Here is a 24,728-nt window from a genome sequence, read left to right on the forward strand (position 1 = left end):
ATTGTCTTAACTATTTTTTTCCTGTCAAGGAATAAAGACTTCATTTTTGAAAAATGCTATCCAAAACCATGGGGGGATGTTTTGAATAGTCTTCTAGAAAACAATGACAAGTCAATCAACCTGCCAAGGAGCTTGGCATTAGCAGCTTGTTATCCCCCAGCAGTGAACTGTGTTTTTTCTGTGGGATGCATCTTGGCTGGTCAAATGAAGACTTGCCAAGTACACTAATTAAAGTAATATAAGTTGGAGTCTATTTTATCCCTTAGGAAAGATTACAAATGGTGTGGGGGGAGAAGACTTGACACTACAGGTCCATTAAATTCTTTAGCAGGAAGGGACCTGCCCCTCCAACTTGAACATCTCCCCAGCTTGTGACAAGCAGCAGAAATGATGAGCTCCCCAGGCCTGAAGATTAAACTTTATTTTAACTACATTATACTTTCCAAATGAAAAACATAATCAAACAAAACTCATAAGATCTTTTAAGCATATATATGTGTGTGTGTATATATATATGTATGCTTAAATATATATACTTAAATATATAGATAGATATATCTATAGATCTATCTATCTTTCTCTCTCTTTTTTTTTTTTTTTTTGCCAAGCATATATAGGAACAACTGGAATAGAAGTTGAATGCTTTCTTTTTTCTTTCTTTTCTTTTTTTTTTAAAGATTGATTTCTTTTAGAGAGAAAGAGCGTGTGCGAGTGTGGAGGGGCAGAGGGAGAAGGAGAGAATCTCAAGCAGGCTCATGTTGAATGCAGACCCAGACATGGGCTCGATCTCACGACCATGAGATCATGACCTGAGCTGAAATAGAGAGTCAGATGCCCAACCAACTGAGCCACCCAGATGCCCTAAACCTAAATGCTTTCAAAGTCAGAGATTCCAATTTGGATTTTATCAGCTATAGGACTATCCCATTTTGGATATTATCACCATAAGAAATCAAACTGCATTTGAGTGCATATTATAATTTTGAGCTTGTACTTCGAAGTTGATTTCCAAAAGAGCATTCATTAATTAAAATTTTTATTAGTAACTAAAAATTTTAGTAGTTACATTCCTTTGGTGACAGTTACAAACCAAGTCAGGTTAACCTAAGAAAAATGGGATATATTGAAAAGAAATGGTGTAGCTCTACGAAATCAAAGGAGGAGTTTGTCATACAAATAGATAAATAATGGCAAAGTAATTAAAAATAAATACACTTTTTTTGTGGCTAAAAGTATTCCCTTCTTTCAAAATCATCTTTACTTTGAACTTGGGTCCTCATGAACTGCTCTAACAGCAGTTAATATTTTAGTTAATAGCAAGCCTTAGGAAAAGACTAACCAGGAGTGCTTTGGAGATTCCATGAATAGGCTCTTTTGGGCATTGCCATTAGGGTGACAGATCCAACTGCTTTCCACCCTATGTCACTCTGCTCAAGAGTCAGAGTTCTGAGAGAGAGCTGGATTGGCCCAGCTTGGACCACAGTCCACTCCTCAACCAGTCCTTACACTTGATGAGTTCTCATGGCTCACAGTCCCATCAGGACCACATTGAATAGGAAATAGAGAGGTACGCAAAAGAAGTCAGGTTCTTGTGACAAGAAGAACAGGGAAGAAATGCCGAGCAAACAAAAACTAGAGCAGCTCACCGCTGTCACCTGGTGTGTTGATTAGAATGAGTTCAGTGGCGAGTAGCAAGACCTAACAGCATCATGACCAGTAGACCAGGATTGAGACAAGGATGATGGGTCTCACCACCTTCTAAGAAGTCTAGAGGTTGGTGGTCCCAGAAGATGCTCAACGAATACTCATGAGAAGTAGACAGGGAGATCGTGGAAAGATAGGAAGCGGGCCATGCACTGGGGAAGTGAGAGCAGCTAGAAGGAGCAGTAGGGAGAGAATCAAAAAGTAGAATTTACTTCTACAACTGGGCGAGAGATCTTTACATTCTCAGAGCCAGAGAAGAGGTAAGAGCTGATGTCCCTTGTGGGAGAGATGAGAGGAATAAAAGTGAGATGTCTTTTTTGGTAACATGGGGTTGAGTCTAGGGCTCAGGTGGTGGGGTACCCACTTGCAGAAAAAAGTGGTATGGGGTTGACAATGCCCACTTCAATTTTTCATGGGTGTGGCCATATTCTGTGACTGCCCCAGCTGCCCAACCCTGGTGATGTGGCAAATAAGAGAGAAAAAAAGGTTGCTGATTGTAAGTGTCCTCATTCTACTTTGCTGCCAGTGGTGGTCTTCTGTTAGGTGCTGTTCCTTCCCAGTGACACTGGTGAAGCACCTCTCACCACCATGCAGTGTGTGATGTGATCTGAGGGTCAGGTCCCTGCTTTTTTTTTTTTTTAAGATTTTATTTATTTGATACAGACAGAGAGAGGGAGAGAGCGAGCACAAGGGGAAAGGGGAGGAGGGGAGAAGGCAGGCAGGGGAGAAGCAGGGAGAAGCAGGCTCCCCGCTGAGCAAGGACCCTGATGTGGGGCTCCCTTCCAGGGTCCTGGGATCGTGACCTGAGCCAAAGGCAGCCGCTTCACCGACTGAGCCAGCCAGGCGCCCCCAGGTCCCTGCTTCTAATAGCAGAGTCTGAATTGATCTCCTGTATGTCCCTGGCAAGCTACAGAGGATAAGAATAGGTGGAAATCCCTTCCAACTTAATGTGCAGGGGAATCTAGGTCATGATCTCTAACAGCTGATAAGAGCTCACTGGATGGCAAGAGAGGCTCAAATACCAGTACTGTGCATTTTGTGGGGACATGGGACTCCCAAGGGGTGATTTCTTCCATTTCCTTTTTTCTTATTGGCTCTACATTTCAAAAGCAAGCGCATGGGAGACCAAGGAGAGAGAAGGTCAGGCGATGGTGCTTGATTCTCCCTGCACAAAATTGCTGTGAACAATCTCTGATCTGGTAGACTGACTCCTTTCCCAGCAAGCGCTGCTTGCACTAACTCCGAGACTCAGCGAGTATCTGCTCAGCCTCCATCGGAGAAATAATAGCTCAAGTTTATCGAGAGCTCACCATGTGTTTGGCTAAGCTCTGGGAATGTAAAAACCTTGACCTTGTGGAATTTGTATTGGGGGGGCGGGGGGAGGGGGAATAAGCAAGACATAATGATACAAGGCAGTGAAGAGTATGTCTAAGGTATAGAGGGAGGAGGAATTATTTCTTCCTGGGAAGACAGGAGATTTGCCAAGGAGGTGACATTTGATGGGCCTTGAAGGTGTGGTGTGAAGGAGCAGGCTGGGGGGTGGAGGAGGGGGAGGAAGGAGTGCCATACAGGGGCAGCTGTGCGAGCCCAGGTGAGCTGTTGAAAGCTGGAGTGGAGTGCTCAGAACACAGTGCTCACGAAGAGGGGTGGCTGCAGATGGGTTTACAAAGCAGCTAGGGGCAGATGACAAAAAGGCTTTGTTCGAATGCCCATTAGAGAGCTTAGCCTTTGTCTCCTTGGCAGTGAGCGGATGGGGCGTGCTGGGAGAGAGCGACCCCCTGGCGGCAGTGTGGGTGCGGCTGCTTCCTCTCCTGGAAAGCCCCTTGACTTCTCCATCTGGCTGGCACTGTTCGAGTTTAAAGATTCAGCTCCAGGGTCCTCTCCTGTAGGGAGCCCTCCCTGATCTCCCTGCTCCAGACGGAACACGGATCATAGCACCCGAGGCACCAGAATCGCACACTGGTTGCTGGGAAGCGGCCTCCGGCCTCTGCTTCTCCATGTGGTCAGCAGCCGGCACAGTCCCCAGCCTTTCACAGTTACTCGCTGGAAATGTTTACTCCCAAATGAAAGAGAATGAGCATCCCTGCCTTTGTAATTTCTGAAGCAGTAATAGATAGTAAGTACGATTGATTGAATACTTACTCTTGGTCAGGCACTTGGTGATCTCCTTCAATTCCCATACAATTATTTGGTAACAGTGACAATAACATTTCCGTTAGGACTGATCTTATCACCACCACTACTCCTACTCCTACTCCTACTCCTACTCCTGCTACTACTACTACTGAAATCACTATGGCTCTTACCATGTACCAAATACTGCTCTGATTTACATACAGTAACTCATTTGATTCTCATAGCAACCTTCTGATGCAGGTACCATTATTCCTCCCCCGCCCTTTATTTTTACAAATAAGGAAACTGAGACAGAGAGTAAGTAACTGGCTAGTAAGTGATCAATTAGATTTGGACCCAGCCAGTCCGACTCTAGAATCTGGCTGCTGTCTGTTGTTTAGATTGCATACATAGCACAGGTTTGAAGAAGTTAGGGGACTTCAGGCTATTCAGTGATAAATGTCAGGAATCGACCCCATACCAGTCTGGCTCCAGAGTCCTAAGGCTTCAATTCCCTGCCTTGTACCACCGCAGACATAATATGAGTGTTCACCAGGGTTATCACAAAGACATCCAGAAAATTGACTGTCTGCAGTATTAAACAAAGCATTGTGGGGAGAAGTCTGATTCATAGTGGGATTAGAAGCAGTCACTTGTGGAGGCGGCTGGGCAAACTCAAGGTGGGTGGATGGAGAGTCGGTAAGAAATCAGGATTCCGAATGCAGTTTTGATCTGGAAGTTTCCAGCATGAGGCACTGTATCTGAAATCTCAGTTTAAGATCTTCAAGCTAGGAACCACTATATTAGTTTAATAAAAAAATTTTTTTTGTCTTCTGTTGAAGCATTTAAGATCAGAAAGTGATGTCCTCATTATCTCTCTGTATCCTGGCAGATTTTTCTCTACTAAAAGAGCTTGAATTTGCAAATCACTTCCTTTAGAAATCCCTTTGAGTCCAGACACAGGAGTCCAAATTCCATGTGCTTTAGCTAATGATTAAATGCCTCCTTTTCACCTTCCAGTTCCCTCTCCCTTTTCCAAGCAATTTAATCTTAACCATTCACGTACACTGTTTAGTTAGTCATGGCAACGAGGCCATCTGATGGACCAATTAACAACTACATTTAGACAGGATATTGACCGTCCTGCTGTGTTGGCCACAGTTTTGAGATCCTAGCATAAGGGTTTGACTGACCTTCATGATGTGACAATGCACTTGGAAATGGTGTGGTAACCAAAGAAGTTTCCTTGGCGTATTAGAATACATCATTTTGGCTTTCAAATATATGTGTAAGGCAATTACGGAGAGTGAAAATGTAGCTCGTCTCGTTTCAGTGAAAGCAGTTTATGAAAAACATAATCCAGAGGGGAGAGGAATTCCTCTTGAAGAAAATGACTTTTCAAGAAAGATGTAGATTTCAGACTTTCAGTATCAAGCTCCCTTTTATTTTCCTGTTTAGAGAAACAAATATGTAATTGTTAAAAATCCCATTTTTAAAATTGAATTTATAAATGATAGTCTGTTGCAATGAAGACTTCATATATACACATCTAAACCATCACTCCTGGTTTTCCCTAAGACTTGATTGTATTTCATCATTTAAAATATGTGATCTTAAGTATAATTTAAGTGAAGGAGCATTTACAATTTTAACATTAAATTTGAAAATGAATATATAACATTGAAAGAGTCTTTCAAGCCATCAAAGATTATTCAGCCCTGTTTCAAATCTTCAAAAATAATATGTTAAAAAAATACAAAGGGGCACCTGGATGGCTCAGTCGGTTAAGCGTGTGCCTTCGGCTCAGGTCATGATCCCAGGGTCCTGGGATTGAGCCCTGCGTTGGGCCCCCTGCTCAGTGGGGAGTCTGCTTCTCCCTCTGTCTACCACTACCCTGCTTCTGTTCTCTCTCTCACACACTCTCTCTCTCTCTGCAAATAAATACATAAACTCTTTTTTAAAAATACACAAAGACAATTTCAGGCAAATCATTTCCTGCTCTTTGTTTGAATTCCCAATTGAGCTCTCGCCAATTCATCATCCACTCCACACAGGCCAATAGATGTCTTTCACATTCTGAATGTTCACATATCCAAGGAAAATGCTCTCAGTTGCCCCAAGGAAATGAGGATATTTTAATAATTTGCTTCAGAGAAAAGGACACGACATTATTGCTTCTACATGTGCATTTGACTTTCATCACGGTGCTGATTAGGGACCAAGCAACAGGTGTGTCACTTGCCTGCTGTAAATCTTTTCCTGGTTCCTCCTCATTAGTGTAAATAACCACTGACTTCTGAGTAAAGCCTTTTATCCTAGATCTCGGTTAGAACTAGTTAGTCTCTAAGTTCACGGGAGCACACAACAAGGTACAAGCTTTAATACTGTAAAAATACTCTGGAAGAAGCCCCAATTTAAAATGCAGCAACCTCTCATTTGTATGAAATATCCAGAATAGGCCCATACACAGAGACAGGAAGCAGATTAGCGGTTGCCAGGGGCTGGGCACGAGGGTAGGGCATGGGGAGGGACTGCTCACCCATGCAGGGTTTCCTTCTGGGGTCAGGAGAACGAACGGCTTGGAACAAGCTCGTGGGGATGGAAAGACTAAATGCCACCGAATTGAACAGTTTAAAATGGCTTATTTGTGCTATGTGAATTTTACATCATTTTTTTAAAAAACTTAAAGACATCGAGTTGTGAGAGGTAGCAGTGATGAGTGGTGAGGGAAAAGGGTGCTTTACAAGGAGATTGAAGTCACACGCCTACTTTTGGCTTCCATCCCACCACCTCCCTGTGCAAGCAGCAAACTAATTAGATGCCAGTCTGGAGAAAAGGAAGTGGATACATTGTGGGAGCCCTACCATGGGGTCCCACCTGCAGGGCACCGGGCCACATTTCCTGGGGTCCATTCTTGTTCTGAAATCCTAGGAAATGTGCTGAGCACACTTTTCTCTCCACTCTCGGGGGCTCTGCAGTTTCCTTGGTTCCAAGCCCTGAGTCTTGGTGCCCTGAGGTGGCCATGTGTGAGTGAATCACAAGCCAGAAACTTAAGAGTCCAGATACTTCCTTTCCTTGGGTGTCACCTTAAACGTCACCATGACCACCTAGGTAGCTTCTCTACTTGTGTTTTTAACCTCGACCTGTTGTGTGGATGAATAGCTTCATTTACTCCAAATGGTAATTTTGGGGCATCTTTTTGATTTGGTGATTTTCTTTTTCTTTTTTTTTAGGTTTGTCTCCTTTCTCGAAGGTCAGCTCCACGGTGGCATGGATGGACACTCACATGTATTCCTGGGGCCCTGTTTTGGTCCAAACACTGAGTGAAGTGCTGGAGAAGCAATGATGAAGCCAAACCAGGCCTGGTCTCTATGCTAATGAACAAATTCTAGTGAGAGAGACAGATGTTAAGCCAGGAATCACATAGAAACCTAAAGCTGCAACTGTCACACTGTTTGGAGGACCCAGAGGTTCTGTAACAGGGACATTTAACCCTGTCAGGGAGGTGAGGTAGGCTTCTCTGAAGTAATACTTGAGTAAATCTTGAAAGCCAAGAAGAATTAGGCAGAGAGGAGAGAGACCATTCCAGGCAGTGAGAACAGCTAGTGCAAAGGCCCCGTGGCCGCAGGGACAGGAGGAGAACAAGAAAACAAAGAAGGCCATGAATGGAGAACAGAAGCAGGAGAAGTGGATAAAGCTCAGACCAGGCGAGGCCTTGCAGGCCAGATTTAGGATTTTTTGTCTTTATCCTGAGAGTAGTGGGAAGCTCTCAAAGATTCTAAGGAAGATGGGAGGGGTTGACTTGATCAGATTTACATTCTGAAAGGACTCTAGTGCAAGGAATGGAGAGGGAAGAGAAGCTGCCTTGATGCCCGACTATGGCCTGGCCTGGCCTTTCCTCACTCTTAGCCCCGCAGTCTGGACAGAGAGATGGGGGTGGAGCAGGCCTGGCCAATCAAACTGTCGCACCCTTTTGTCCTCAATGACTGGTTCATGGAGGAGCAGAGGATGGAAAGCTAGCTCAGTCACTGTGACTGTGGGGCATTTAGCAGGAATTACTACGGGCTTTCTCTTTGGCCTTGAACCTAAGCACTCAGGAAGGATGCTACAGCTCTCTTGCCACTGTGACGTGAAGAGTCCGAGGCCACCAGGGCTGCCAAATGGGACCTGAGAGTGAGGCCACGCTGAGAGATGGTGAGAAGCCGAGTCCCGCTGGCTTTCAGTATCTTGTCGAAACATGGTTGAAGTTGTCCTTGCTTATGCACTTTTCAGTTGCGTGAGCCAATGCTTCCCGTTTTGCCTTTGCCACCATCCATCCAAAGAGGGAGAGGGCCGATGGGCCGTTAGGGGAGCATGGAAGCAGTCTCCATGTGCACATGCCCATCTCCTGCTTTAGGCCTGTGGGAGATACAGGAACTCCCGATTCAACTACTCCTATCAAGCAGAGGGGGCATCCGAGGGGGAGCAGGAGAGAAATGGCCCCCTTGCCTGGGAAGATGTATTTTTGGGTATCTGAAATTCTAATCTAGTTAGGATAGTTTGTGTAAATTTACCCTTCCCTGTGCTGGAAAGAGTACTTTTGGCCCTAGAGTTCCTAGTAAAGTTCCGTTTGGAAGCTTGGGTCTACTCTGGCTGGTAAAGGGGAAAGGGCGGGAGCCAGGGAACCAGAATGGTCAGAAAGCCCTGGAAGCTGCAGGGTGGAGAAGGAGGGGTGTGTCAGCCGCTGAGGTCAAGCTTCATCTGCAGGAAGATGGGCCTGTGGCCGTGCCCAGGGAGATGCGATCATCCTTCTCTCCCACCCAGGATGGGGGTACCGTGCTAAGTACCTTCCAGAACTGCCTCCCCAGCCAGCAACTCTGGGCTTCTCAGCCCACTCTCTAGGTTTCCAGAGCCAAAGCCACCTCCCAAATCAGATGGTTATTTGAGACCCAAAGCTTGGCCTTCCTCAATCTCTCCTTCTTCCAAAGGAAAAAGGGTATCTGCAAGGGAGGAGGACAGTCGGGGAGAGGCCGTTGGCTCAGTCTGCCTTTCAGGATAAAAGAGGCAGAATGGTATCATCGAGAGAGTGGAACAGGAAATGAAAGTTCTGACTCTGATAACTAATAACAGAATGAATGGGGAGCTGGGCCTCTCTGCTCTCTGTTTCCTCACTCTCGAATGAAAACATCGGGTGAAGTGTCCTTAAATCAAATGCTAAACATGTTACAGTGGATCACTGCCTTTAAACAACTCAGGAAGTGAACCCTCTCTCAAGTTTTGGGGAGATCCCCTGCTGTTTTCATTCACGATGGGAAGCAGAGCTCCCCATTTCTCTCTCAGCTGAAAAGAGGACAGTTTATTTCTATCTCTGACGCTACATAGCATTTGACCTTGGATCTTCCCTCCTGGGGCTTTGGGTCTCGACAGAGGGGCCCGCGGTACAGCGAGGGTGGGGTTGGGTTTGGGACAGCAGCGGCAGCGGGTAGAGGCAGTGGCAGATATGATGGTGCTCGTGGACAGATGCCACACCCTGTGGCTGCATTGTCCCCAGTGCACAGTCTCCCTGCTTCCTGACCGCCTCCCAGGTGTGGCTCCCAGCCTTCATATTAAGTCTGCAAACCATGCAACAGAACCGACGCCCAGGAGATTTTATGAGGATTAAATGAGATAATTCATCAAAAGAGTCAGCATTGTGCCTGACTCATGGGAAGAGCTCAAAACATTCATTATTATTGTTTTCAGAAAGATGATGCAAATTGTCTTGAAAAACCAGCCCTGGGATTAATAATGGTTGTTGAGCTAAAAAATGATTTTATGATTCAGTCTCTTACTTCTCTCTGTTTATACTCACACAAAGACATTCACCTGCTCTCCTAGTGCAGTGGGGAAGCAGAGTGTAGGACACCATCCCTGTCCTCAGGGAGCTACATTCAATCAGATAGGTAACGACTTATACGTATACAACGTTGTCTGTTTAAAAACATCATTTGCAGGCTGAATAATAGCACGTGCCAGAAGAAAATGTGCTGAAACATGTTCAAACGTCAAACATGGAGAATGGCAGGGGAAGTCCCAATGCATTTCAGAACATCACTTTCACGGTAACTCTCTCCAAGAGCAATCAACATCAGTAGTAAAAACATGGATACATTTTATTTTATTTTTAAAAAAGATTTTATTTATTTATTTGCAGAGAGAGAGAGAAATCAAGAGAGAGCACAAGCAGGGGAAGTGGCAGGCAGAGAGAGAAGCAGACTCCCCGCTGAGCAAGGAGCCCAATGCAGGACTCAATCCCAGAATCCTGGGATCATGACTGGAGCCAAAGGCAGAAGCCTGACTGACTGAGCCACAGGGGTGTCCCAAAATATGGATACATTTTAAAAAGAAATTCATTTGGTAACAAAAAAGTTCTCAATGATTCATGGATTAATAGGTAATGGAAGTTACAAAGTATTTATAGCTGAACAACAGTAAAATTAATGAAATACCAAAACTCTTGGATGCAACATAAACAGTATTGAGAAGAAAAGAAAGAAAGAAAGACAGAAAGACTTAAAATAATTTGGTGTTTAACTTAAGAAATTATACAAGTAAGAGAGTAATCTTAAAGAAATTAGAAGAAAATAATAAAGACAAGGGCTGAAAATAAACAAATAGAACACAAGGGGCGCCTGGGTGGCACAGCGGTTGGGCGTCTGCCTTCGGCTCAGGGTGTGATCCCAGCGTTATGGGATCGAGCCCCACATCGAGCCCCACATCGGGCTCCTCCGCTAGGAGCCTGCTTCTTCCTCTCCCACTCCCCCTGCTTGTGTTCCCTCTCTCGCTGGCTGTCTCTATCTCTGTCGAATAAATAAATAAAATCTTTAAAAAAAATAATAAAAAAAAACAAAAAAACAAATAGAACACAAAACAAAAAGAGATGTTCAAAAAAATTAAACGTGAATTCCGAAATGCCAATAAAATGGACAAATCTATAGCAAAGCTAATCAAGAAAGAAAACATGCAAATAAACACTACGGGAAGGCAGAAGGGGGCACAACCACAGATAGGAAAGAGATAAAAATCACCACAAGTAAATACTGTGGTCAATTTGATGGCATTTGAAATTAAATTAACATTAAAAATGTCTGTTGTGGCAGACACAGGTAGCTGCCACCTCTGTGTTCTGAGCCATCGTGAAAGCTGTGCTCTGCTTTTATATGTTATGGTGTCTATGACAACACCACCCTCACATCTCAGCGGCTTCCACACAATGAAAGGTTCTTTTTCCCTCACCCTTGAGGGCTGCGGTGACTTAGGGATCCAGGCTGATGGAAGATGCAACTTCTCGTGTACTTCCAGGTTCCTGGAAACTGGAGAATCTAGAACTTTCAGTCAAGAGGTTCTTCTTGGGCAGAGGGCTTGGTGACACACCCCTCAGATCTCCCTTCAAGAGGACCTTCTATGAGGAGTGGAGTTGGCTGACGGCCCCCAGCTGTTGGCACTTGGGTTCTGCTGCTGTGTTCCAGCTGGGTCCCAGCTCGCGCTGGGCAGCTCACAGGCCAGCCACGTTACGAGGGCCTGGCCATCTCTGCCCAACAAGGGGCGACCCCACAAGCAATCCGCATTTGAAGTTCTCCTTGGCCTTGGCCAAGACTTCTTCACAGCGAACATGAGAGACTATGGACTATGAGAAACAAACTGAGGGCTACAGAGGGGAGGGGGGTGGGGGAATGGGATAGACCGGTGATGGGTAGTAAGGAGGGCACATACTGCATGGTGCACTGGGTGTTATACACAACTAATGAATCATCGAGCCTTACATCGAAAACCGGGGATGTACTGTATGGTGACTAACATAATATAATAAAAAATCATTATTAATAAAAAAAAAAAAAAGACTTCTTCACAGCGGCCTTATAGTCGGAGCGTCTTCCTACCCAGTCCTCTTTATATAACCCTTTTCTTATTTCTCCCCTGGGTGTCAGACCTGCAAGGCAGCCTGAAGGCTTTCCCTGCCTACTGCTGATCCCGCTCCCCCTGGATCTTCCAGGCAGTACCCCTAACAAATCTCTTGTATGCCTATCTCCTAACTCCCAGCAGAAACTCACAGAGCCTCTGAGGCATATTTCACTTTTGTTCACATTTCACTGGCCAAAGCCAGTCATAGGTCTGTGCCCATCTCCACGGGGGCAGGAAGCCTAATCCAGGAGAGAACTAATCCAGAAGAGAGAATACAAAGGGGCACATAGGTACTATGACTGACTAGCTGGTTAAACAGCTATTAATTACCCCCTTTTCCTCCCAGTGCAGAACCCCAGTTTTGTTCAGGTGTCTATCCTGCACTCCCTGTCATGACTCATGGGTAAATTGTAACTTACCAGAGCTGATTACAGCTTTCCTATTTACCTTCCCAGTGGTTGAATCTCGAAAAGTCCTATGATCTAAATCCTGGCCAAAGAAATGGGAGAGGAAGTGTTCCTAGTGCCTCTCAGCTTTAAAAAGGGACACCCGAAGGGTGGGGGGGAAATCCCCCTTTTGTTGCTGAGTTCTGCTGTGTGTGGACGAGCTTCCCAGAGCTGAGGCAGCCATCTTGCAGCATGTCAACAGGGAAAAGGAAAAAAACAAAAATAAAACTCGGGCTGCCAAACTTTTTGTGGGGAACCCTTTATGGAAGAAAAACCATGAAAGCTGAGACTTATTTAGCTCCGTGTTCTCCTGTGTCTTGCTTTCTTTTCCCTGCCAGATCAATTTCAGTCATGCATATCTTCTCCCTCCCTCACACCACATCAGTTCTTGTCTGAAGAATGAGAACAACAGCTCAATGGTGTGATTTAACTGGCACAGAGAAAGAAGCCAAAACTGACCAGTCAGGAAATGAGACATGCATTAATGATTTTCTTTTGACTCACTGTTTTTGAAAACACCCAAATGCAATTAACTGTTGTTTATAAAAATAAAATGAATTCCTAAAAAGGAAAAAGGAGATGCCAGACTTCCTTCACTCCACATTAGGGAGAGGACCGACATTTATGGAGCACTGACTAGGAAGTTTATTAGGAACTTTGCATACATTGTCTCATCAAATGACTTTGCATTGCCCCTTGAATAAAATTTTAACTCCTCACAAAGCCCATCGTACCCAGTGTTATCTGGGTTATCTCCCCAACTATCCTCCTCCATCTTTGCTCTAGTCCTGCCATCCTGGACTTTTTTTTCTGTTTATGAAACACACTCAGCATGTTCCTGCCTCAGGACTCTTGCACTTGTTGTTTCCTCTGCCCGGGATGCTCTTTGCTTGGCCTTCACCTCTTCGATTTCTTCTCATCGATCACATCTCAGCTAAAATATCCATTCTTCAGAGAGGTCCTTCTTGATGCTCCTACCTAGAAGAGCACCTCTCCCTCTACCCCTCCTCACCTATTTCAGTGCCCTGCTTTATTTTGTTTCCATCACGCTTATAGTATCTAAAATTATTTTTTTATTTGATTTTGATCAACTTCTCCCAGTAGATTTTTCCTCTGCTCCTTGCTCACTGCCCCATCTCAAGCATTTAGAAGAGAGGTTAGCTCAAAGAAACACTCAATGGTGTTTGTTGAAAGAATGAATAGATAACACAGCCTATAACCTTATAAGGCAGAGTACATATCATTTATAAGGGTCAACGTCCTGCCACCAAAGACCACCAGGAACATGCTGGTAGTTGAGCAAGTTGGGTTTATTGCTTTTGCAGTGCAAGAGAATGCACACCACAGAGACCCATGAGGTATCTCAGTAACGGGGTGTTAGAAAAGATTCTATAGGATTTGGGTTCAAGTTAGGTGGTTATGGCTGGTGTTTCAGAAAGCAGGACTTCTTTTTTCCTGGCTTGGGTGTTGTCCGGAAGCAGGGACAATTCTATGGTGGGATATTCTTAATAAATTTCATCTATGAGGCAGAAAGTCTGGGATGGGGACAAAACTTTTTTTACCGTAACTGGTAAAAAAAGTAGCAGATCATTCATGTTAGCCAGGATTGAGTGAGGCTGTGTTTGTGGTTTGCCAGTGACCCCGTTTTTGTCATACTCAGACAAGAGTTCTGAGTGGTCTTGTTTTTGGTCTGACTTCCTCAGAGTTAGCAAGGGGCCTTGTCTGAGATTGGTGTTCTGTGTAACCGTTTAACAGAAGAACTCAAAGGCCTCACGGTGTCGGGCCGCTGACTGGATGTCAGGGTCTGTTTTTCTCTTTCCTCCAACTGTCCTAGGGCTGGAGTCCAGCAACAGCACAGAAATAAACCAGAGTATTTTCCTTGTGTACTTGATAGTCTTATTCTCCCTGCCAATTCTGGATTTGTAAGGAAGGAGCTACTGAACAAAGATGGTGGAGGCCAACGTAGAGAAGCAGGGCTTCTAGAAGTCAGCCCAATTCAGAAACACCCTCATTTGCTCAAGAATTAATTCCTATCTCAGGACATGCCCAGGTATATCTAATTTTCGAAGGAGGAATGGGGAATCCTGAATGAGAAAATTACCCCATGCTCCCCGTTGCCTCAAAGGTCATGTTCAACAGTCCACCAAGGCCTCCGTTCTAGCTCAAGGTTTTCTCTAAATACAATTGTTCTGTTTTAGAGAAATCTTCTAACCAGGATCCCAGATCCTCTGGGCTCCCATAGCACCCTGTATTCCTTTGTTAACATCCCCACTATATTGTAATTAATTTGTTTATAATCTGTCTGCCTGGTTAGACTGTCTCCTACATGTTTGTATCACTGGAACTTAATTTTAACAAAGGACTTGGCACAGGCTAGGCTCTCTATAAATATTAAATGGATTTAAAATGGAGATTTAATTCCTGGCTTCAATTCATCTCACAAAACACTTACTGAGTCTGTACTACGAGCCAGGAGGACGCTATGAGAAATCAGTCCTTACCTTCAGGGAATTAGTATTCAAATCTAATGGGACTTAAGACCAAGAATAGCTGACCTTTATCTGGGATCAGGCACTGTCTTAGGTGTTTATACACGTGCCTGAGTTATTACTGCCACGTTACAGGTAAAACAACTGACACACTAACGGGTTAAGTAACTTTGCTGAGGTCACATAACTATTAAGGGGCAGAGCACGGATTGTAAATCAGACAGTTTGACTCCAGTAACACTTGCCCAAATGTTAGGTTGAAAGGTGCCAAGTGAATTCACAGTTCGGTCAGTAAGTGAGCGAAGGTCCTGCAGGCTATCGAAATCACAGCAAACACAATTAAAGGGGAGGAGGCTAATGGGACCGACCTGGGGAAGACTTTATGCTCTTTCCTAGTCCAAGTGTATTGGGGAACAGAGCTGCATTAGTTTTCTGTTAAAGAAGAAATGGATTTCGGTGTTGTCTTCAGACCTGAATATCATTCAGTAACATTTATTGGGCGTCCACTGTATGCAAAATAGGTGTGTCTGCCACTTCCCCTCCTGCCCACATCCTGAAGCAGGGAGGGGAAGAAAAGGCAAAGAGGGCGTGGAGGTGAGTAGGTGGGCATCCCCGGCCCCGCCGCCTCACCCCCGGCCCGCGCCGGCCACGCCCCCAGCCTCGCCCTCGCCCCCAAACCCACTTTAAACTCCCGCCCCCTCTTCACGACGACCAATGCCCGGCCGGAGAGTCCGAAGGAGGCCGGGGATTGGGCGTCGCCGCGGTTGCCGAGGTGACGGGTGGGTCCGGCGGGGACCCCGACCGCTGCTAGGGAGAGGGGTGCCGGGCGGTTTCCGCCCCAGCCCGCGCCCTGGCCCGCACCCCTCTGTGGAGGGAGGGGGAGGTCCCGCGCGCCCACCCGGCCCCGCGCGCCCCCCGCCGGCCTCCGGTTTGGGGCGCGCCGCCCTCCGCCTCCATCTCCGCCCCCAGGACCGGCGGCCGCCAGCTCCCGAGCGCTGCTTCCCGGGCCAGCGGCGCGATGGGCTGCGGGAACTCCACCGCCACCAGCGCGGGCGCCGGCCGAGGTGAGTGGGGGCGCGGGCCGGGGACTCGGGGGCGGCGGGGAGGTCTGCCGGGCGGGCCGCCGTTGCGGGAGAGGCCGGGGAAGAGGCGGCGGGGCGCAGCGGGGACCGGGGGGAGGGAGGGCGCGCAACCCCCTCTCCCCTCCCCATTTTCGGGACGGGGTGGGGGGGGGAGGGCCAGACCTCCCGCTTTTGGAGGGACGCGAAGCGGGGCATTTCCCCCGCGCGGGGGCGGTCGCACCCGGACGAGTGGAGCCTGCGGGGCGATCCTGCGGAGGGTGCGCGGGGAGGACGCGCGGTGGGGCTCCCCTGCAGCGGGTAGCCCGGTGCCTTTCGAGGGGAGAGGATTCCTGGCCGCGGTCCGCATCCGCTCCTTCCCCTCCCACGCTTGCCCCGCAGACCTCACCGCCAGCCCCTCGCAACCCTGACGCTGCAACAGGAAAGTGCGGCAGTGCAATTCAGTACTTTTTTGGTGGTGGTGGTGGTGGTGCGAGTGGGGTTGGGAAAACTGCTAGCCGGGCTCTGAAAATTCATCTGAGTCTGTACTGATGCCTGAGAGCGGCTGGGCTGCTCGTAGGATTTCTTCGAGAAGCTGCAGTGTTAAGGATGTTTTAGATAAGTGTGACAGAGCAGTGATCTGTTCATATATTTTTCATTAGAAAAATATATTGAAACTTCTTTTACACACTTCGTTTTGTTGATTGGCAGGAGAGATCTCCTAGATTTTCCCCGTCAGCCAGGCTTTGTGTCAAGTGAATTATTCCAAAACTCACCCTTTCCTTTTAACCCAGCTAGTGTCTCCCGATTTAAGAATCTGAATCTGTTTTGAGTAGTATCTGGGGGCCTCTTCTAGTATCCTTTTGGATAAAGCACTCCTATCTCCTCCAATTGCGATCAATCAGATGCCACATCCTATCCTCACCAGCAAATGCAAGCAGCAATCTGATGCTGCAGTATTTCCTAGCAGACTGGCGTGGATGCCCTCTCAATAACTTCGTGACCTTGGGCCTGTCACTTCCCTTAACCCAGACATCAGTGGAAGATGGAGCTTAAGATTCAAGCCTTATTCGTTTAATATTTTAAAGTTTATTTTGATGTTTACTTAGTGGGATCAGGTGTGGAAATCCGCTCTATGAATTGGCCAAGTTTGTGTTTCCTCTTTGTCCGTAACCACACATGGAATATTCTGTTTTCCCCGAGAAGACACTAAAATGTGGGATTCTAGTCCTAGAGCTGTGAATGAACCCAGGTAATGATTCACCGAAAAGTTGATCTCTTACAGATAACCTTTACCATCTTGAATGAAACTCTCCTCCCACCAGAGAACAAATCTCTGCCGTTCATATAACAGTGAGACGGGTTAGTTATCCTAGTTGGCGTCTTATGCCAACAAGGGCAAACGAGATTCTGAGAGTGGCCAGAAAGCTCTGCATGGAAACCTGGAACAGCATCCAGGCCGCATCCTATACCAGGCGCTGGGGTCTTATGCAGTCCACTGCATGTGCAACCTCTCTTTCAAAAGCCTAAGAACAGTTATCTACACTAAAAAAAAAAAGAAATCATAGGAAGGATTTGTAACATTTCCTTTCAGTGGAGCTAGCTTAGTTCATTTACATTTTTATTTATTAATGAGCTGTTTGTCAGATTTGGGGATAGGAGGGAGGGCACCGTTGCTAAATCCGAGTGATGATAAGGTAATTTGGATATGGTAATGTCAGAAAATGGGAACATCTGATTGTCCTTACAGATATTTGGTTGACCTCTTTTTTTTTCAAGGTGCACATCCCTTTTTACAGAAAAGGAGATATAGTTGTGTTGAAAAAACCACTCCAAGTGCACGCCTTCTTGTCGAGTAGTCTGGGTTTTGTTTATGAAGGACAGTTCACGGAAGAGCACGTTGTTGTCTCCTCTAGCTTGCTCTTTGCTAAAAATTGCTTTTTGTTCAGGGAAATGCAAGATAGTGCCGACTGGAAAACATTAAGGAGAGAACATGACGAGTAGGGACTTATCGCATCAGCTCTTTGATGGATCTGCCCTGGTCTCTGAGAAGTCATTCCCCAAACCTGTCCTTGCTAGAGTCCAGCTGACTGGCTTTGGGATTTGGTCGTCGTTATTTTGAAGTTTTTCGGTCCAATGGTCATAGGACTTTAGTTTCAGAAAGGAAATGTGTAAGATGAAGAAAACTAAACCACCGGGCAAAGGTATTTGAATATTTTTCGGTTGTGAACTTTGACATCAGCATCAGACACGCTGTTGACCAAGTTGCGCACTTGTTGTCCTGAACCCAAGTGGGAAATAAATGCATTAAATAGATGTTGTCCCGGGGCGCCTGGGTGACTCAGTTGGTTAAGCATCTGACTCTTGGTTTTGGCTCAGGTCATGATCTCAGGGTCCTGGGATTAAGCCCCGCATTGGGCTCCATGCTCAGTGTGGGGTCTGCTTGTCCCTCTCCCTCTGCTCCTCCCCCTGCTCCCCCTTTCTCTCTCTTTCATAAATAAATTAAAAATCTTAAAAAAAGAAAAAGATGTTGTTCCTGTCCTCCAGGTACTTAAAATGGGACTTCTGAAATGTCCCAGGATCATACAATTCAATAGTTATCCTTAAGCTTTTCAGCAATCAATCAGTCCACCCAGCCAGCCAGCCATAGATACATAAATAACAAAGTACAGAGAGGAGGTGGGAAGGGCGCTGAACTTGGAGCCTGGAGAGTGAGGCTCAAGCTTGACTTTGGCTCTGTGCTGGTTGCGTTGCTATGGGCATTTCGTTTCACATTTCTGAGTTACAGAGTGAAAGCACTGTGTAAACTGTAATTATCATAGAGTAGTGGAATATTACCATGTTGAAGGTGAAATGGCTTTCCCTGATCATTTTTCTACAAGAATATGGCAAATCACCTTCCAAAGGGTGCATTAGCACATTATAATAATACCCTTAAACCTGAAATCTCCATTCTGAGCCCTGTTCTACTCCGTAAGTGGTTCAGGTAGAACGAGGTAATTGTTTGTCCTCTCCTGGAGCTGTCTGAACAACTGCCTTTCTTGGCTTTTGTCTAGAGAAATTGGTTAATATGACAAATTGATTTTTACTAGTGTGCTGGAGTACATTTGATTCCGTATGTCCAGTTGGTGGGGAAACTGACCTGCAGTAAAATGATCAAACAGCCATAAGAAATCAGCCCCTAGACCACTCAGGCCCTACCTAATTCTGGTAAGATTTCTCCTAAAGATTTCTTCCCTTAGTCAGCTTAAACGCACCCAGTCCGCCTTTCCATGCAGAGCACTGCACTTTCCTGGGAACTTGTAAGGCAGGGCTTGGGCAGCCAGCCGTGGGTGGTGGAACGAAATCAAACTTTCATGCTCTTGAGAAGCTGATAGTCTAGGTAGATTAACCCATTGGAGAATAGCAAAGCAAACTATGGTAGAAGACACATGGGACATCCAAGTGCCTAGGAGATGTTGAATAATACAGTTTAATCACTGGAGGCTTTGGGGAGGAGTGGAGCTGTCGGTCCAGATGGGCGTCTTGAGAACCCTTTCGATTGCATGAGAGCGCTCTCCATTTTCATGTTTTAGGAAGATCACTCTCTCCATGCAGGAATTTGATTTTCCCCTACCTAGAACTGTAGTAGGACTTCTTATATTTTCCACTAAGTGAAGATTCAGTATATTCGTCCTGCATAGTCTGGAGTCCAGCCCCTAAACTGTAGAGAAACATCTGGATTAAATAATCCATTTTAAAAGTGTTGCATTTTCTATAAGGCAGGGAGCTCTTGCTCTGTTTCTCTCTGCTCTCCAGCCCCAGCTCTCTCTCTCAGCCGTCAGATTCTCTGTCCCCTTGTTTTTCCTTGAACATTGTAAGTAGGCAGAGAAATGAGCAGCCCTGCATTTGAGCTAATGATCGAAACAGGTGGGCCATTCCCTTTTGTACACTCATACATATAGATGGGTAAGCAAGTCTGCGATGTAAGCCAGGCAGTCTCTTTTCAGGTAAACCAGAAAATCCCTTAAAAAGTTTGGATGGTTCCAAATATCTACAATAACTTGTGTCAGTGCAGGCTGTAGAAATTCTTTGCAGTGGAGGACTTATTTCAGAAGTATTCTGCTCATGAGAGCTGATTGAATTTTTTAGCTGTAGTTTTTCTACCGAAGGTATGTAACTGGCAACTGTCTGATCATAACTCCGTGGCAGTTTATTATCCGAATGTTTCTGTAATGGTTCTTCTGCTATTTTTAGAACAATAGTCTGAAGAGGAGGAGTTTAATAATTATTTATCCTATTTTGTCAGTGTACCCGGGGAGTTAATGCAATCCTTTTGGGTCCAATTGTTTAGATTAGTTTTCTCTTCATCCTCAATTAGCTAGATAATTGCATTCTCTTCTTTTGATGTAGCTCTGTGGTCCAGCCTTAATTTACATCTATAAATGGTTTGGTAGGACTGAGATGTTGCCCTTGTGCTTAGCATGAGCCCAGGTCGCATCGGGGAAAGAATATAAAATTTTGTTGATAGCATCCGAGAGGTCACTTATGACTCCTACTTCCCTGCCGTTGCCCCCGACCCCAACCCCACCATCCTTCTTTCAATTCCTTAAACAGTCTTATTTGTTTATTTATGTATTTATTTGACAGAGAGAGACAGCCAGCGAGAGAGGGAATGCAAGCAGGGGGAGTGGGAGAGGAAGAAGCAGGCTTCCCAGCGGAGCAGGGAGCCTGATGCAGGGCTCGATCCCAGGACCCTGGGATCAGGCCCTGAGCCCAAGGCAGACGCTTAATGACTGAGCCACCCAGGCGCCCCTCAATTCCTTAAACATTCTGAACTGACTTTTGTTGTTTTCTCTTTCCTGGAGAGCTGATATTTTGTTTATTTATTTATTGCCTCTTCTGTTCCCTTCCTCCAAATGTAGGCCTCATGAGAGCCTCCTGTATCTTGTTCCCAGCTGTACCCTCAGCCTCTAGACTAGGACCCAAACTTTCAATGGGATTTTTGGCTCTCAAAGAAATTTTGTTGTTGTTGTTGTTGAATGAAGAACATATTGGGGAAACAAAGAAGATGCAAAATTAAGTCCTAAATTGTGTGACTGATATTGCGATTGAGAGAATAAAATAAAACCTCAAGTAGTCAGGGTAGCCTGCTTGCAAGAAGTGGCACTTGATTTGGTTCTGAAGAATAGGTAATGTTTGGATAAGCAGATAATGGAAGGGAGGGCATTCTTAGTGCTGTGTGAAATCATAGGGACAGAAATGGGCTCCGTGCATTTCAGGGCAGTAAGTCTGGCTTGACTGGCTTTAGTAGTTCGCATTGGTTATAGGGTTTTGAGAAGGAAGAGTGGTTAGAATGGAGGGTGAGGAGGACAGACAGGCAGGAAAGCCAAGCCTCAGAGTTGAGGGTGGGCTCTGGTACCAAAAAGCCCAAGTTTGAATCCTGCTTTTGTCATTTATCAGCTGCGTGACCTTGGGCAATTCTCTTAAACTATACCTTGGTTTTCTCAACTGTAAAATGGGGGAGTAAGAATAGAACCGACTCCAACATAAAATGAGTTAATGTAAGTAAAGTGCTTAGAACAGTGCCTTGTATGTTGTGAGTACCCACTATGCTATTTATTACGAATATAGGGAAAGACTTTTGTAATTGGTGTAGAAGGAGAGAGGGGGCATACAGCAGTGGCTGTCTGGAGTCAGGGCAGTGAGAAGGGCCTGGAGACATTGATGCCAGAAACCCCTGGGACAGCCAGGCTGAGGATGGGCTGCATGGGGAGGAGAAAAAACATGAACCCAAACTAATGCTGGGTAACTAGAAGATTCTACTACCTCTAAAGGGAAGGTAGGAAGGTGCAGGTGATCGGTACACTCTTGGAGGTTCCATGTTGGAAGTGATGGTGCATGACGGGAGAGATGTGGAAATACCTCTGTCCAGGCACTTACCACCGGTGCGACGGACTCAGGACATTCATGCGCTGCAGCTCCCTGGAAGTGACCTTGTGGCCATGTGCAGGGGTTGTGAAGGTGGCCTCAGTGAGGTATTCAGTTCTGCCACAAGCTTCTTACCGCTCAGTATAGACATGGCTTTAGTTACAATATAGCAGCCCGATGTCACTGCCTTACCTTACGTCTGTCCCTCTGTGGCTGTCTTTATTTATTAATCTGTAGTTCCCTAACGTGTAGTGCTCAGCAAGGACAACCTGCAAACGAAGAGACTTTCTGCAAGACCTTCCATATTCATGAACAGAATTTTATATTTCTAGAAGACATTGGCCTGAATTTTTTTCTCCTTTATTGAAAAAAATGACTTACGAATCTAGTTCTTTTATTGGCTTCTTGAAAAATAACATTGTTTTGGATGAACTAAGAGCTGTTGTTCTACTACTTTTGGCCAAACTAAGACTATGACATAGTTTTGGAACTATTACGGGTCAGAGGAGACATCACGAGCTGTCAAAATTAAAGAGAATTTTGTTTATTTTTCTGCAGTGATGTTTATACAGTTCTCAGAGGGCCGTTTCTTTTCTTTTATAAAACAAAGAATAAGACATTCCTGCATGTTTTTATTATTTCCCACAAGAGCCACAATCATTTATGTTTCTGATCATTTAGGCTGAGAGAAGAGTGATTTGAAAATCTTTAGTGCTTTTTAGAAATTCTTCGTGTTCACAATTTTATTTTTTGGCACGTGTGTTTAAATTGTCACCACTAAGTCGGAAGATAGAAATACGATTTAATATGTAACTTAGCAATTCATTTACTTGTGACTATTTCCAGTCTATGACATAAATTCTATAGAGTGCAATAGGACCGTGATGAAAAAAGGTGTCAGGAGGCTAGTTTTTCAAATGTAGACACGTATGTGGCCTTTCTTTTAAGAGATAGTCTTTTCTTTATGTTAAAATTTGGCACGTGGGAGGAAACTCAAAATGGTAAATGTACCAACCTGAACAATGTTGAAAAGCATACTGGGCATTACAGCTCACTCTTCTTAATTTGTACGAACGATTAGATGGGAAAGGAGCATCTGTCTATAGAAACCAAGATGTTCTGTCTACCTACCTTAAACTCGTGGGCCCGTGTAGTGTCTTGCAGCTGGCTGGCTTTACAGTTGCCTGCATTTGTGGGATGTATGACGTTACATTAAATTTAATCCCTCTCCCCCCAATCTTAATTTTGCTATGCATTTCTTTCCAAAAGAAAATTTCTGGTTTTGGAGGGACGGGAGAGGACAGGGATAAGAAGGTGGAGTGGGTTGAATGGTGGCCTCTAAAAAGATGTCCCTGTCCTAATCCTTGGAATGTGTGAATGTTATCTTCCTTGGAAAAAGGGTCTTTGCAGATGTAATTAAGGATTTTGAGATAATCTGGGTGGGCTCTAAGTCCACTGGTGAGTGTCCCTATGACAGAGAGTAGGTGATGCGGGGACATGAGCGGAGCAGAGAGTGTGTACGACACAGCCACAGGCCAAAGAATGCCAAGGAGCGAATGCTCACTGTCGCCAGGGGCTCAGAGGGGCGGGGCAGTTTGGATGCGCGGACACCTTGATTTTATGCCTCTGGCTTCCAGAATGCGGAGAGCATTGGTTTCTTGTCATTTTAAGCCGCCCAGTCTTTGGGGATTTGTTACAGCAGCCCTACGAAACTAATCAGAAGGTTTTCCTGTAGTTATTCGGGGGCGGGAGGTAATTAGACAGTTAGGAAATACAGCTCACAAACTCTGCCTGGCGTGCACATCGTTATTTGCTGAAGCAAGTGCGGTACGAGTCAGTCTTGATGTGTGAGTGAGAGGGCACTTCAAGGTTGTTTAGAGCCTCAGTTACTTCTTAGGACAGCGCATGTTTATAAAACATGTTAGGAAACAGCGAGACTCTCTGAGAGGTTTTTCTCCCCTCCTGATGCCATCCAGCTTTCCGATTCTCTGACACGCACTGGGGGTCATACAACGCACTTCACTTCTGACCCTAACTGCCTGGCGTCTGTCTCTGGCCACAGGGTTAAGGGCAAGGTTGCACAAAATGTCCTCACTTCTGGGGCGCCTGGGTGGCACAGCGGTTAAGCGTCTGCCTTCGGCTCAGGGCGTGATCCCGGCGTTATGGGATCGAGCCCCACATCAGGCTCCTCTGCTATGAGCCTGCTTCTTCCTCTCCCACTCCCCCTGCTTGTGTTCCCTCTCTCGCTGGCTGTCTCTATCTCTGTCAAATAAATAAATAAAATCTTTAAAAAAAAAAAAAAGATGTCCTCACTTCTGACAGCAGTCGTGAGTATTGGGTCCTCAGATTACTCCCACTTCTATCCAACTTGGCCACAAGTTTGGGGTTCCCCCAGCACCCTTTCTCATATTTGATAATTTGCTAGAAAGGCACGGAATTCAGGAAGGCACTTTACTTATGGGTTTCAATTGACCAGTTTATTATAAAGGACACAAATGAACAGCCAGATGGAGAGGTACATAGGGTGATGTCTGGAAGGGCCCCGAGCATAGGAATCTCTGTCCCCATGTAGCTGGGGTGTGCCGCCCTCCTGCCACGTGGATGTGGTCACCAACTCAGAAGCTCTCAGAGCCTCATTGCTCAGGGCTTTTTACGTGAGGTTCATTACATAGGTGTGATTGAAGGAATCATTGGCTGTTGGTGATTAACTCAATCTCCAGCTCCTCTCCCTTCCCTGGGGATGGGGTTGGAGCCAAAGTTCCGAGCTGCTAACAAGGCTTGGCTTCTCGGGTGGGTGACCAGTCCCCATCCTGAAGCTATCTTGGGTTCCGTGAAGAGTCCCTTCATTAGAATGGAACTGGCTCCAAAGTTTTTAGAAGTTTCGTGCCAGAAAGAGCGGACAAAGTCCAAATATCTTTCTATAACCCCACAATATCAGATGAAGTGTTTCGAACGTTTGAATAAAACATTGGGTTTGCTATGCTTTTTTAAGTGACTGAGACTTTTGACTTTAAGACTCATGAACAAAATATTAAAATCTCTTGAAGTGTGTGAAGTAAAAGGTATACACAGTCTTGGTGAAGTGA

General features: G+C 45.6%; 1 protein-coding gene across 1 annotated transcript in view; it reads left to right on the top strand.

The window, feature by feature from the left end:
* The first annotated feature begins 15,163 nt into the window (after nucleotides 1-15,163).
* CUNH12orf75 (chromosome unknown C12orf75 homolog) overlaps nucleotides 15,164-24,728 on the top strand; it is a 36,210-nt gene continuing 26,645 nt past the window's right edge. Inside the window, exons 1-2 of the mRNA XM_040637415.1 lie at nucleotides 15,164-15,268; nucleotides 15,644-15,738. Of these exons, the coding sequence (XP_040493349.1) occupies nucleotides 15,693-15,738 (46 nt within the window). The 5' untranslated portion in view covers nucleotides 15,164-15,268; nucleotides 15,644-15,692. The remainder of the gene's footprint in view (nucleotides 15,269-15,643; nucleotides 15,739-24,728) is intronic.

This window comes from Ursus maritimus, unplaced genomic scaffold, assembly GCF_017311325.1.
Source record: "Ursus maritimus isolate PB19 unplaced genomic scaffold, ASM1731132v1 scaffold_21, whole genome shotgun sequence".
Taxonomy (NCBI): Eukaryota; Metazoa; Chordata; class Mammalia; order Carnivora; family Ursidae; genus Ursus; species Ursus maritimus.